Raw genomic sequence first — 14,381 nt, 5'->3', positions numbered from 1 at the left:
ACTAATTTATAATAAGCCAGGTTTGGAAAGGATTGGAAATGAAAAATCCAAAGGAAAGGCATCTTGCCTAAGCAGAGGATGAGTCCTGGGTCATTCATCAGCTTCATCAGACATATCTGGGCTGGGTTGTTCAAGTCATGTGGACTCACCAAACTCAGGTTTCCTCCATTTGAGTGACTGCCACACCACCTGCTAGATTGCTTTGAGGGGCATGGGAGCTAATGTATATTGAGTGTCTCTGTACCACCAGCTTGAAAAATGGAGTATAGAATAAACAACAAATCATCACAAGATAAAGCCAAGCTGACTTGCCTCTCAGAAATATTACCAATAGCTGCTACAAAAGACTACATTAGCTAATTGAATATGTATTTATTGTTTGACTGCTTACCCATCATCCCACACAGAATCTCAGGCCAATATTACTTGAGCCACTTAGCATCTCATTCTTAGAACCTCAAAAAAATACTAGCAGAAGACTTTTGTGATAAAGGACCATAAATGCACTTAGGATTCAGCTTAAATTTTAGTCAGGAAAATGGCATTGTTTTGAGATGTTTGCTGGCTTGATTTTCTCTTTCTTCTCTTCCTCCTCTTCTACCTCCTTCCCCTTCTTTTTCTCCTTCATCTTCCTTCTCCTCCCACTTCCTGTCTTCCTTCCCTCCCTTTCTCCTTCTTCCATATATATTCAAGGATAATAGAGTGCAACTGAAATGGAGAGAGATTCAACTGGAGACAAATGCCACTCAATCAGAACATGTTGATAGTAGGTCTTACAAGTGTTCATGTCTTTAGCAAGCACCCATATTTTCTCTTTACAAGCCTTTATACTTGTTATGGATTCCAGGGCATCTCGGAACACACCATGGCCACCAGCCTTGCTTGATTAATGGGGTCATTTAGGGAAGCAGGGCCTGCATGAAGCATTTTTTTTTTTACTGAGTCTCTTCAGAAGGAAGTACTCAGCGCTTACCTCTTAAGATTTAAGTGTGGGCTCTCCAAAGATGTATAGTTTTATAAATAGTTATTATTTCCAATAATGTTCGGGAGATTCACCCCTGAAATAAGTTCATCACACTTAACAACTTCAATTGTTGATGTTTCCATCTCAGCCTAGGGGCAGCCATTCAAAATACACGGAAGACTTTTAGACGCAATCAATCAAGGAATGAATTATTGGGGACCAAGTTTCATAAAACTCTTAAGTAGAAGAACACTGCATACTCTGTTAGACCTATTTTGCATTGCCTGAACGAAGGAAGCACACATCCAATATGAAACTCCTCGGCTTTATTAATGCAAACATATTTTTATTAAAGAATGAATGCATTTATGCTAAATAATAGTTTACATATGTCATAAAGCAACAAGCACAACTTCAGGAGGCAGGAGAATCTTCCTCAGTGATTCCATGCTTACTGTACATGCCTGAAAACTGGGTCCACACATGAGGACACACATATACACACAAACACATACACAGACACATAGGTACACAGACCAAATGCCGACACCATTGCTCTCTGCATCGGGTTAGCTCTCATTTAAGGCTTCTAAGGCATCTGAGCGTCCTAACATGACCAGGAGTACAAAGAGACTTTTATAAAGGAGCAGTATTACATGGGAACAGAATCATATACCTTCAGCCTTAAATGTATGCATTTTAACAAGCACTCTCAATTTCATTCCATGTCGACTCTATGGTATTTAAAGGTCGGTGAAACTGAGAAACCTCAGGATGCCTTAGTGAGAAATCATTTTAGTATTTCTCCTTTGAAACCACAAATAATCACATATTTCTGACTCTAAGATTTAAAATAAGAAGATTTCCCTTGAGGTGGAAGATGGGTATGAGCTTTTTTAGACGAGCTGAGTTTCTCTAATTCATTCCCAACTCAAATGCCTTACTAAGGAAGGGACCGTCCAAAGCTTGTCTTACAGAATTCCTCCAATTGGGCCATTACCTAAGGAAATGGTCATAAAGTCACCAAGGGCTGAGTTACGTCCAGCCTTGGTAGAGTCTGATTACGCCTTCCCTCTTTCTGGGGTTTCTTGTGTTGTTGTCCTAGTTGATTTGTTTGTCATTTCTTTTGCTTGCTCAGTTATTTTCTTCCCTTTTGGTGTCCTGCATTGTGTGTGGAGGATCATCTCTCTAGGGACACCAGAAAGGGAAACAAAGATGGATGTTGCAGCAGGAGAGAGGAGATCATTAGTAGATGCAAGTATTCCAAGGAAATAGATGAAGAGACTACAATACGATACAAGGTACTACTTGATATACTCATGTAAATAAACGCATTATCTCAAACTGCGAATTAACTGCCGACTACTGGGTTGTTAGTCGTAAAGCTCAATAAGGACTGTGCTGATTCACGTAGTGAGGAGACAGTCTACGACATGCCACCAGCGGAGAAGAGCTCTCGGTCATTCCGGGGTGTCCCCTCCCAACTGCGGCCTCCTCATGGGCATCAACACCCTGGGCCTCCCTCTGTCCATCTCTCCCTCCATCTGAAGCTACCTCAAAGGTGCTGTTGGATTCCCTAAGGCAGACTGGAATGGTCCTGCAAATCAAAGCCACGGAGTCTCTGCCTGACAGTGGTGAAAACTGGCATAGAAATCTCCCCTGAGAAGGTGTTGGCATAGAAGGAAAAAAAAACCCACCAGGAGGAAGAGAATACTAGAACCTTCCATCCCCCACTACTCCCCTCCCGTCCTCCTCTCAGTCACAGCAGCAGCAGATTGCAATGTCACATAATTACACTTTAATGATACATTTCTTTAGATTGAGAATTGCTCTTCGGAATTTAACAAGCATGGGTGGGGCCCGGAGAGTGGCAGTCCTTTCATCCCTAATTTGAATGGTCGAGTATCTGGCGAAGCCTCTGGAAGCCTTGGCTGGGGCAACCTCCAGTCCCCCCTCCCCCCTCTCAGCCGTCATCCGATTCCAATTCCTGGGAGACCTCTTCGGAGGAGCTGTTCCTGTGGATCCGCCCGTCGCTCTTCATACTATGGAACGTCTTCCTGAAGGCCTCCATCATGGCGTGGGCCAGCTTCTTGGCCTCCAGCTTGCTCTCGCACTCCACGGCGTGGCAGTCCATCTGGTAGGACAGGTCATCGTTGATCTCCCTGTAAACCCAGGCGAAGATGTTGGGGCTCACATTGTGGTCGGCCGTGCAGTAGGCGATGCGGGCCACCTGAAAGGTATCCATGTGGACCGTGGTGTCGCCCTTGGGGTCGAGGTGATGCAGCCACACTTGGAAAGGGCGGATCTCCAGGAGGGCGTTGGCTGGGAACACATCCTCTCGGGCCAGCGTGTGCCTCTTCCAGAGCTCAATGACTGGCTTCTCCGTGCAGCCAGACAAAAACTGCATGCCTGTGGTGGACACCTTGCCCAGGTAGGTGACCTGCGGGCGGGAGACAGGAAGCCAGGGGAGAGGTTAGCCAGCCAGAGGCTCTGGATTCTCTTGGTCTCAGTTCCTTTTGCTAAATTATCTTTAAGCAGTCCTACAAAGGAGTTGCCACGTTACAAAGAGGTTTGTGAGGGTGGTACATCTTGGTCACTGCCACCCCTTTCCACGTTCTCGCCCCCCCTTCCCTCCCCATTCCTCTTTCACTTAATTTTATAGGATGTACATTGAGCTCTGCCCCTCTTCTCTCCTTCACTCATGGACTCCTTTCCCTTTGATCCCAGCCCCAACCCCGTTCAAGTACCCGCTTCCCAGGGTTTATTTCGTTGAACTTTGCCTTTCTAAGAAATTACACTACTGGAGTTCTCCCCCGAGTCTATCATACATACTTCAGTTAATACATTTGTAGACAATTGCACCAATATATTTACTTACACGTTCATAAACAAAATTTTAGCTTCCACATATAGAGGAGAACTTGCATCCTCTGTCTCGCTGAGCACCTAACATGATTGTTTTCCAGGTCTTGCCATTTCTCTACAAAAGGTACAATACCATTCCTTCTAACACATGAGTGAAATTCCATTGTGAATATTCACCACATTTTCTTGATCCATTTGTCCACTGAGGGGCCTCTGGGCTGATTCTATACCTTAGCTTTGGTGGATAGTGCTTCAAGGAACTGAGCCCGTGTTCTTTAACATTTGCAGAATCCCACTGGAGATGCACAGAGGATTCATCTTGTCCACGGCTCTCAAAATTCCTACCGTTCTCCTTAACAACGTCCCTACTTCATAAATGTAGCAGAAGTTTTTTAAATAGACTTGGGTTTTTAAAAATCTAAGATGTAGAGAACTAGTCATCCTTCCCTGCCTCCTCTTAAATTAAAAATGAGTGATTAGAATCTTTTGTTTGATTTGGCATTTCTTTAAAAATCGTAAGGTCACTGAAAGTTTATTTTCAACTCAACATGCAGAGAATTTAATGATAACAAGGAATCAAAAGGGAACAGAATCTGAAAAACAAAACTTTTATTACATTTATCTCCTCGCTGGGTCCTCTTTTGAAATCTTTCCATTTGATTTCAGTTAGGCTGCTTGCTCCTAGCTAATGCCAAGGACACAAAGAATGCTCTCTTTAAATCATAGCCTAAAGCCTGATTGTTTTCCTTCCTGAGATAATCTTTTTTTAAGATGAAGCAAGGCCTCGTTACTTCCCACTCAAACAATTTCCCAATGGATGAGCGGCACTGAGTTGGCTATGTGAGAATTACTGAAAGGAAGAGATAAGACTAGCAGGCTGGCTTATTGACTAGCTAGACAGGCAGTGTGAAGGCTAACATAATCACATCAATATCAACAATAATAGTGAATATAGATTGTTTATGATATGCCAAGAAGGTATGTATCTTTTTTATTTATCAAAAGATAGAATGAAAAGTAGACATTAATAGATAAAATCTAAAAGATCAGTTAAGAAATAATATGAAATTATATATAATCAAGTTTACAATAGATGCTCTGAAGGTGAAGAGGGGAAAAGTCTACCCAAGCGAGGGTAACTGAGACAGGCTATTTGGTTACTGTGAGTCCAAATTAATGTCTATGTTTAGTAAATCTTTGAAGGTTGCATATCAAACATTTAGGACACTTTGGGGATAGGTATTCTTTTGTAGTTTAGGTATCTCTGCAACAAATGTTAGCTACATATTTCTTTTATTTGGGGACAGATTTTTTTTTATTGTGAAAATACTGTACAGAGGAGTTTCAATTACATGAGCAAGATAATGAGTACATTCCTTATCAAGCATTGTTGCCTCCTCTTTGTTTTCCCTTCCTATCCCTTCCCATCCTCCCCCACCTCCCCCCACTCGATCCTCCTCCCACCTTCACCAAAGTTGTAAAGTTCGTTTTCGAACATCTCCTTGTTCCAATGGGTCCACCTGTATTCCTATTTGTTTTTTCCCTTCCCCTCCACAAATTATACCAACATCAAATACAGTGAAAGCAGGTATACCACGAGGAAGGGACAGACAAAGCAACATAGAACTCATCTTATAAATGTGTTAGAAACAATTGCCTGAAAGAGAAAAAAAAGCATTTGAATACTTATCTTGGGGTTCATTTCGTCTAACATCAACTTATCTGACCTTTTCTGCTTGACTCAGATATGGAAGTGGCGCTGTGGCTCAAGTGGTAGAGCGTTCGCCTTGAGCTGAAGAGCGCAGGGACAGCGCTCAGGCCCAGAGTTTTCTTTTAAAGATGTGTTTGTTTGTCAGAGATGGCCATGCACACCTGTAACACCAGCACTCCTGAGGGTCATGAATTGAAAGTCAACCTGGACTGTACAGTCACTTAGAGCAGTCTTGTAGGCAAGCAAAACACAATTTTAAATCCTCACTCCACTGTTTACTTACCAGGTAAAGTGGTTCTACACAAACCTCTGGCTGAGCACCCACAGATATGAAGAAGAAGGAAGTAAGATGGACCAAGGAGAGGGCATGAATGGGCCACAGTAATGAACATGGAACATTCAGCAGAGGGAAGGAAGGTGCCCCAAGAGCAGAAGACCTCAGAGAGGGGGGTGGAGTCTCTGGATTTCCAGGCAACAGGTCTCTACAGCTGGGGATGAGTGCAGCGATCCAAAAAGAGACAAAGCAGAAGGGAAGTGGGAACAGCTAAGCGTATTCAGCCAAGCATCGACTGGTTTAGGAAACTGGCCTCTCCACCTTGACTGGCCACTGGGCCAACGCACTGGAGTGGTCGGCAGCGAGAGAGGGCTTGTGTATCATCTGAGCAATTGAGCTTCTGCTGCTCCTGATGCACAGCCAGTCCATTTGTAGACACCGGAGTGCAGAAGAATTGTTTTCGTATGTCACAAAGAGGGAAGGGGAAGACCAACAAATAGCAGGAACGCAGGCAGACGGCAGGGGTGGTGTGCATCAGGAGAGGAAGAGACAATGACAATCAAGTATAAAACTGAGATACTTGAGCATAGGTGGAAGGGGAAAAGATGATGGGTGTTGAAAATGCTCCCAATTCCCCAAAGAGAGCCACCAGCCAATCAGCTCACCGTGTTACTCTAGGGTAGAGTCAGATGACAAAGATGTATTTAGGAGAAAACACATAACATAGATTTCTGGAATAATGCTTTTTAAAAACTTGTCTTTTGTTCAGACACATAAAACAGTTCTTTATTTTTTTGTGGCTTTATTGCTCTGGATGGAAGTGAAATTCATGTCATCTACAATGGACCATTTAAAGCATGTGATTCAGTACTCTAAGCAATCTTCTGAACAACTATATGTTTTACCCAGTTCCATATTACAGTCACCACCCCCAAAGAAGACCCTAAACCCATCCAACAGTTCACTACCTCCACCCACCTCACTCCCACTAGCTTATTCCTCTCCTACTTGTCCATATAAGTTGGTATTTTCTGTTTTATACAACTGAAATCACACCATATATGACGCTTTGTCTGGTTTCTCTCAGAGTAAAGTTAAGAGGCTCATCAAGGTGTAGCATGAATGAATAACTTCCTTCTGTTTCACAGCATCTTTGTTTCCTCTTTTTTTTCTTTTCAGACAGTGTTGGTATGTATCACAGGCTGGCCTTGAACTCCTGGCTTCACATTTTGTGTTCAATAGTTTCAAAGCATACGAAGTTGAAGACATGATTCTGGGAAAATGGTAGACTAGAAAGCACTAGTCCTACCTGACAACACATGCACTGGTAGAATCTGTCTGTTGTGACAATTTGGAGGCTTGCAACTTTCAAAGGAAAGTTCAAGAGATAGACTGCAGTGAAGTTGGTCCTTCTCAGCCTTTGACAGAGTGCCAGTCCCCCCCATGTCCCCACTCTTAGTTTTGTGTCAGGTGGTTCCATGCATATCCCTGGAAGATCCTGTACCCCACTTGCAGAAATCTGCGCTCTGACGGCACCCCTCCTAGCAGAGGTTCAGACAAAGAAGGAAGACGCATTGTTGTTGTACCTGTCTCATTGCTCCAAGCCATTTTTCTCTCCTGCTGAAGTGAGATACTGCCAGGGGATTTAAAGAGCAACACTTCCCTCTTCTCCACGCTGTTTTCTATATTTCCTATTTGAGGACTAGGCATTAAAAACAACTTCATAGTGAAAGTACAAGCTCAAAACCGTCCAATAAGAATCTAAGTATGCACCCCAGGCAGGCCCTTGGGGTTGTGATAGCTCACACCAGTAACACAAATACACATCGAAATAAATCCCTAACACAAAGACCTGGGAAGTCAGGATCTGATTTCTAGAGTTACCACATCCTTAGATTCAAATGTGCAATTGTCGAGTGCAGAGAGTCAGGAAAATAGGATCTATTCAATGGGGGAATGAATCCACAGGAACTATATCTCAAACGAAGCAATGGCAGATCTACTAGGCACTAAAGACTAAGACACAGATAATCACAGAACTAAAGAAAGATGCCGAGGGGTTAGGAAGGTAGCTGAGTGGGAGAGCGCTTGCCTTGCATGCCTGAGGCCCTGGGTTCGATTCCTCAGCACCACATAAGCAAAAAGAAAAAAGCCGGAAGTGGCACTATGGTTCAAGTGGTAGAGCATTAGCCTTGAGCTGAAGAGCTGAGGGACAGCGTCCAGACCCAGAGTTCAGGCCCCACAACCAACCCAAAAAAAAAAAAAAAAAAAAAAAAGAAGGATGCCGAGAAAGTCAAGAAGAACTGAAATTATCAACAAGTGACCAAAAACCTAAAACAGAAGCGTAAAAGAGGCTTTTGAGCTGGAAAGTACAGTAATGGAAATGAAAAATTAACTAGAGGGATTCAAAGATAGTCTGAGACAGACAGGCCACTGGGGAAAAGAGAACTCAGAATTAAATCCATACTTGGTTGGGTGATTTTCAACAAAACCATTCACTGGGGAAGGGGCAGTCTTTCTTAACAAATAACTGTGGGGAAACAAGGATATCCAAGCTAGGCTCTTAGAAAAAAAAAGATCAAACAAAAATTGGCAAGAGACTTTCACAGATATTTCATAGACAAAATTCAAAGATACAAATGACCAAGGGGCACATGAAAAGATGTTCAATATTACTAATCATCAGGGAAAGTAAAAGCCAAATTAAAAAGAGTTGCCATCTCAATTCCACCATCATGGTGGCTTTCAAAATAAATAAAATAAAAGGTGTTGGCTAGAAAATGGAGAAACTGGAATGCTTGTAAGCTCTTGGTAAGAGGTAAAGCCACAAAGGAGGAGGCTACAATGCTTGATAAGAAATGTACTCATTATCTTGCCCATGTAATTGTAACCCCTCTGTACAGTATTTTCACAATAAAAAATAAATAAAAATTAAAAAAAAGAAAGGTGTGTATGCCATATATATTATAATTATTCATCAGCATTTCATCAGTAAAGGAAATCCTGGTAGAGGTAACATCTTGAAAAGGATGTTTATTTGGCCTAAAGTTTTGGCGGTTCAAAGCCAGGACTGGGACGCACTGCGTTAGTGTTCCTCACTAAGCATGGTGGATGGCAGTGAAGGGAGGCAGGCAGGCACCTGTGTGCCTGTGGGAGGCTGGGGCCCATCCTGAACAGGAAAAGAGAGAAATGACACAGGGGAGGAACAATGGCAGGCTTGGTCTTTTCATACCTTCCCAAAGGGGTCCAAAACTTCCACCACCTCCCAGCAATGCCTTCCCAGCAATCAAACGCTTAACCACAGTGAAATTTAAGGGGCACAAACCCTAAACTTAAGCCCTAACAAACAGCAAGAAAGCTATTTTTTTTAATTAAAGCAAAACTATCAAGTGGTTCAGCAGTTCTGGGTAGTTCTGAATAGTACCCAAAAGAATTGAAAGCTGGATCTTGATATTTGTATGCCCAGATTCAGTGAAATATTATAACACTACAATGCTTTGTCAACCCAAGCATCCTTCAAGACATATATAGGAAATATATGCATTTTATATGTATTTGTTTATGCAAACTTATTTAGTTATTTGCATATTTATGTAGCCTTCAAAAAGAAGAAACTTTGAGGACATGATGCTAAGCATAGTAATCTAGTCACAAAAAGACAAATACTGCGATCTCACTTATATGGAGTTTTTAAAATAGGAGAAATGGTAGAAAATGGTGTTGGCCAGGGGCGTTGTAGGAAGGGAACGGGGAGTTACTTTGTAAGGGGTGAAGGGTTTCGAGGGGTTTCTGTCCTACAAGATAAAAAGACTAATAGAGGTGGACATTGGCCACAGTTACATCACATCATGAATTCATTTAAAACCACTGAAATCTAGACTCAAAATTGGTAAAGATGGTAATTTTTATATTGTGTACATTTCCTGACCAAAAATAATCTTTAAAAAAGCTCATAGGGAAAGGAAAGTTCTTTGAATGCCTGGTGTGAAGTATATTCCTTCTTCCTCTCCACTGAAACTGGAAATAACTGTTTATATTTGATAGGGAAAAAATGCCCTGGAGGCTAAGACAGTCCTTTGATCTCCTTTAAGCTTTCCCTCTCTCTCCCTCTCATTCTCTCTCTCTCCCTCATGTGCATGCATACACACACAAGTGCATACACACACGTTTCTTTCTAAAAATGAAAACAGGGACTTACATCATGGTATAATTAAAAAGGACTTTTGAAATTTTTATTAGAAGCCACAGATGATTCAACACCAAAGGAAAGCAATTTCATAGTAGTAAAACTTCCAACAACTTAGAAAAAAAGTTAATTCTACTTATAAATATTTATTATCCATAAACTAAACATTTTAAAGCAAATAAAGTTTTATTTTAGAGGTGTGCTTCAAAGAATACAACAGAGATTAGTAGCTCAAAATGTTTTTATAAGCTAGTAGTTAAAACTATTTAATAATGTATAGGTATTTAGAAAAATAATTTTAAAACCCTGAGGTACAATACAGTATGTATAGATGTGATTTCTTGACCCACTTTCACCAGTAACACAAGAATAACACAGTAACTATCAAATGTGTGGCATCTCAAATCACCACTAACAAGTATCTGCAGACATGTGAATAATAATTGTTACATCTGATGGCAAAGGTCAGGTACCCATTTAATTAAATGACAACTCTGTGAATCAGAATGCAGTAGTGCCATCACTAACAACTCCACAGCTTTCCATTCAAACAGGAGACACAGCCAGTTGTGCAACCAGTCAGAAGCTTGCACAAATCCATACCTTAGACAGAAAAGTGTTGGATTTCAACAATGTTTTAATGATCTATGAAGAAAATTGCATAGAAGAAAGAGCCTCAAAAGACAGCACTTTGCTATTAGATGAGCACCATTTTTATTGTTGATACCTTCTTTCAGCCATCTATTCTTTATTCTTATCTTTAGACCTTTAGAGACATTGTGACATCCTAGCTGTAGTGGGTAATCCTGACGAATTAACATACATACATGTATAAGAAGAGCATAATTAAACCAACGGGTGTTACAAAGGATTAGGGAGAAGGGAGAGAAGTCAGGAAAAAAATTAACACACTTGGGATGAATTTGATTCAAGTAGCTTACATACACATTGTAAGTACCACAATCGTATAAGTAATTTACATAAAAGATTTTTATGAAGGCCACAGGAGGATGTATGTGGGTTCTGTGTAGATACTATGCCATTTCATAGAATGGATTTGGGCATCTGTAAATTTTGTTGTCCTTAAGAAGTGTGGAAACCATGTCTTAGTCATTCTCAAGCCTCAGCAGATCACATCAGCCATGACTTCATCTGCACCAAGTAATCTCTTTAATCCCCTCTAAAGAAGAAAGGCCAGAGTGTACTTTGAACTAGCAAAACTATGACTATTCTCATAATTGATGAGGAAATGCCAGTTTTAACATGACCACTGTTGGTAGATAGAAAAACCCAAGCAATGTGTGCTGAGATGTGCAATGGATATAATCCTCCACACTCTATAAACACCCTGAGCTTCCAGTAAAGTGCGCGCGCAACACACACACACACACACACACACACACACACACACACACACACACACACACACACACACACACACTATAGAACTTAGAAAAAGATGAAAATTTCATACCCAATATTGCATGAGCAAATAAACACACAGAGGAATCACCTGTTCTGGTAACAATTCTGAATAGTCTATTAGCTCCACTTTACAAAGTACAGTATTACTAAACCTGCAAATGGAAAAGAGCTGAAAGTGTTGCCAGGCTCATGTCTATAAGTGTTGCTCATGTCTATAATTTGAGCTACTCAGGAGGCTGAGCTCTGAGGATGGTGGTTCTAAGCCAGCCGGGGCAGGAAAGTCCATGAGATTCTCATCTCCAATAAACCACTCAAAAATGCTGTAGATCAAAGTGGCAGAAGGCTAGCGTTGAGCAAAATTGCTCAGGGACAGCACACAGGCCCTGAGTTCAAGTCCTATGACTGACAAAAAAAAAAAAGAGCTGAAAGTGGATTACTCTACTATTCTTCCCCAGTGTCAGTGAAGAGGTCAGCATTCACTCCAAGCACTTGCTGCAAGCAACCACAATTCCCATCTAGTATCGATGACAAATACAAGAGTCCACCAGAAAGGAGGCAGACACACACCCTCCAATGCCAAGGTCTGCTTAGCAAAGTTTCTGCCCGATTCTTCTTGATTAAAACTAGCTGGTTCCGATCAAATCTTCCTAAACAGACCCAGAAAAAACACCAGTGGAGTTTATTAAAAAGTGACTTTTTCTAAATTATATTAAGTGAAGTAAGCCAAGCCCAAAGAAACATAGGTCCCATGGTTTCCCTTATTTGCAATATCTAGTATATTATATGTATGAGTCAAGCAGAAAAGGTTAGATAAGGTGATGTTAGGGAAATGAACCCTAAGATATGTATTCAAATGTTTTTTTCTTTCATGCATTTGTTTCTAACGCAATTATAAGATTATTTCTTTGTTGCTTTGTATGTCCCTCCCCCACAGTATAACCCCTGCTTTCACTGGATTTGATGTCGGTATAATTTGTGGAGGGGAAGGGGAAAAACAAGTAGTTTAAATAAGGATACAGGTGGACCTGTTGCAACAATGAGAAGTACAAGTTGTTATGTCGAAAATGAACTTTACCACTTTGGTGGGGGGGGGGAATTGTGGAGGGGGGCGGGAGGAGGCTGGGAAGGGATGGGAAGGAGGAGGCTACAATGCTTGATAAGAAATGTACTCATTATCTTGCCCATCTAATTGTAACCCCTCTGTACAGTATTTCCACAATAAAAAATAAATAAAAATTTTAAAAAGTGACTTTTCTGCATAGGAAAGTATTTATAACGATTTTCATGGCTCTATTAAAACCTAACCTAATAGAAATGAACCGGAGGACTTTGATTTTCAAAGGAACTAGAGTGAAAAAAAGAGGCCTCTCCTCCTCCCCGCGTTGTTCTCCTGTGGGAACCTTCCCTCCCCCCTCCCCTGGGAGGGAGGTCCAGCATGCTGGAGGAACAGCGCAGGACTCTGGTGCGACCTCACCACGCCCCGCTGTCAGGGCTGGTCACTGTGAATCTGCTCTTCTGCCTCTCTAGGTGAATGTTCTCCAGTTGAATGAGTCCCTTCTTTAACATCCCTTTCTTAAGAGGAGCAATTTCTGGAGCCACCAAGTGACAGTGAACACCGAATTTATCCAAAAGGAAGCCCAGATTTGTTGTAGAAGCCATCCCTCACCTAGGCTGTAGGAACAAAGGGACTTGTAAGATGACTAGAAGTCTCCAGAAGGAGTAATGATGGGTTGGAAACATGTGGTAAATACCACCATCTTCCCTAGGGAAGAAATGTACAACTGAATCACTCTGAGAGAAATACACAGCCAAAAGGAAAGTTTCCCTTGTGTGTCATTCCCTGGCAGATACCGACACCCTAAACAGACATTGCTGGGAGCCCCAGTGGGCTTTTCCAACGCTGACAGAAGAGGCGTTTAGGGGTTACTGTAGCGTACCATAACACATGGAGGAGCTAGGGAAAGGGGTCCCCAGAGAACAAAGTCTAAAGGGCTAATGGTGTCAGACCAGCAGAGACCTGGGTCTTCAGAATGTCCCCTTCACAAACATGAGTTTTCCAGCCTGCCAGCCAGCCCTCCATTCATGAATCACGCTCCATTCCACTGTGGCAACACAAGTTCTCAATGCCTGACAGGTCCTGCCGGGAAAGCTAGCACTTGCCCTTTCTCTTGGTTGGCCAGCCCATACTTTAGTCTGTCCTGCAGAGTCTTCATTTACTACCTGATTCACTTCATGTTACACTGGACAATAAGAGATAGATCAATAGATTACAGATAATAGAGACAGATAATACAGACAGATAATAGAGAAATATATAAATACACATATATGTGCATGTACAAACATATGCACACATAATGTCCTATTACAGACACTGTGATTCTAATGCCCCCAAATTTGAAGCTACTTATCACAAATTACACAGCCCATCACTGGAGGGTGGGGTAGAGGGGGGAAAGGAGGTAGGCATAACTACTCTGGCCCAGGGTCAAGGTTCTTTCTGCTGCTGTTATCCCTTTCCTAAAGAGGATCTGACCCTATCATCTTTCATTCTGGTTTTAGCTATCATTTATCCAGCCATTCCTTTAAGTGCTCATACTGAGACCAAGGGGGATTGGGAAAGGTGACATTCTACCAAAGCTTATTAAACCTTCTAAAAGTGATATGTAGCCAGCCCCAGTTAAACTGTCCTTAACCTGAAATGTGCTTGCATAGCCCACGATTTAAATGAAGAAGCTAGCCTGAATAGTTGTGAGAGTATGCATAGGGAATACTAAGATTTCAAATTCCTAAAATCCTCTGAAATGCTGTTTTACAAAGCAAGCATGCACTACTGCAGAGAGCAAACGTGATGCGTGCTACAAGGGCTCCTACCCTGCCCCTGGTGTCATATTGTCAATATGGGTCTTAGAATCTAACACCGTGGTGCGCAGAGCCTTGTACATCCCTCAGAGAA

The 14,381-nt window shown here is 41.8% G+C and overlaps 1 protein-coding gene across 3 annotated transcripts in view; it reads right to left on the bottom strand.

Annotated features, from left to right (window-relative positions):
* Positions 1-601: 601 nt before the first annotated feature.
* The window catches only part of Pid1 (phosphotyrosine interaction domain containing 1), a 233,606-nt gene continuing 219,826 nt past the window's right edge, over positions 602-14,381 (bottom strand). For all 3 annotated transcript variants that reach the window (XM_070015432.1, XM_070015436.1, XM_070015435.1), the window contains exon 3: positions 602-3,404. In XM_070015432.1, coding sequence (XP_069871533.1) covers positions 2,928-3,404 — 477 coding nt within the window. In that variant the 3' untranslated portion in view covers positions 602-2,927. The remainder of the gene's footprint in view (positions 3,405-14,381) is intronic.

This window comes from Dipodomys merriami, unplaced genomic scaffold (assembly GCF_024711535.1).
Source record: "Dipodomys merriami isolate MVZ:Mamm:240054 unplaced genomic scaffold, mDipMer1.0.p SCAF_1, whole genome shotgun sequence".
Lineage (NCBI taxonomy): Eukaryota > Metazoa > Chordata > Mammalia > Rodentia > Heteromyidae > Dipodomys > Dipodomys merriami.
Note: the sequence above shows the minus strand (reverse complement) of the source record. Positions and strands in the feature narration are given on the sequence as shown.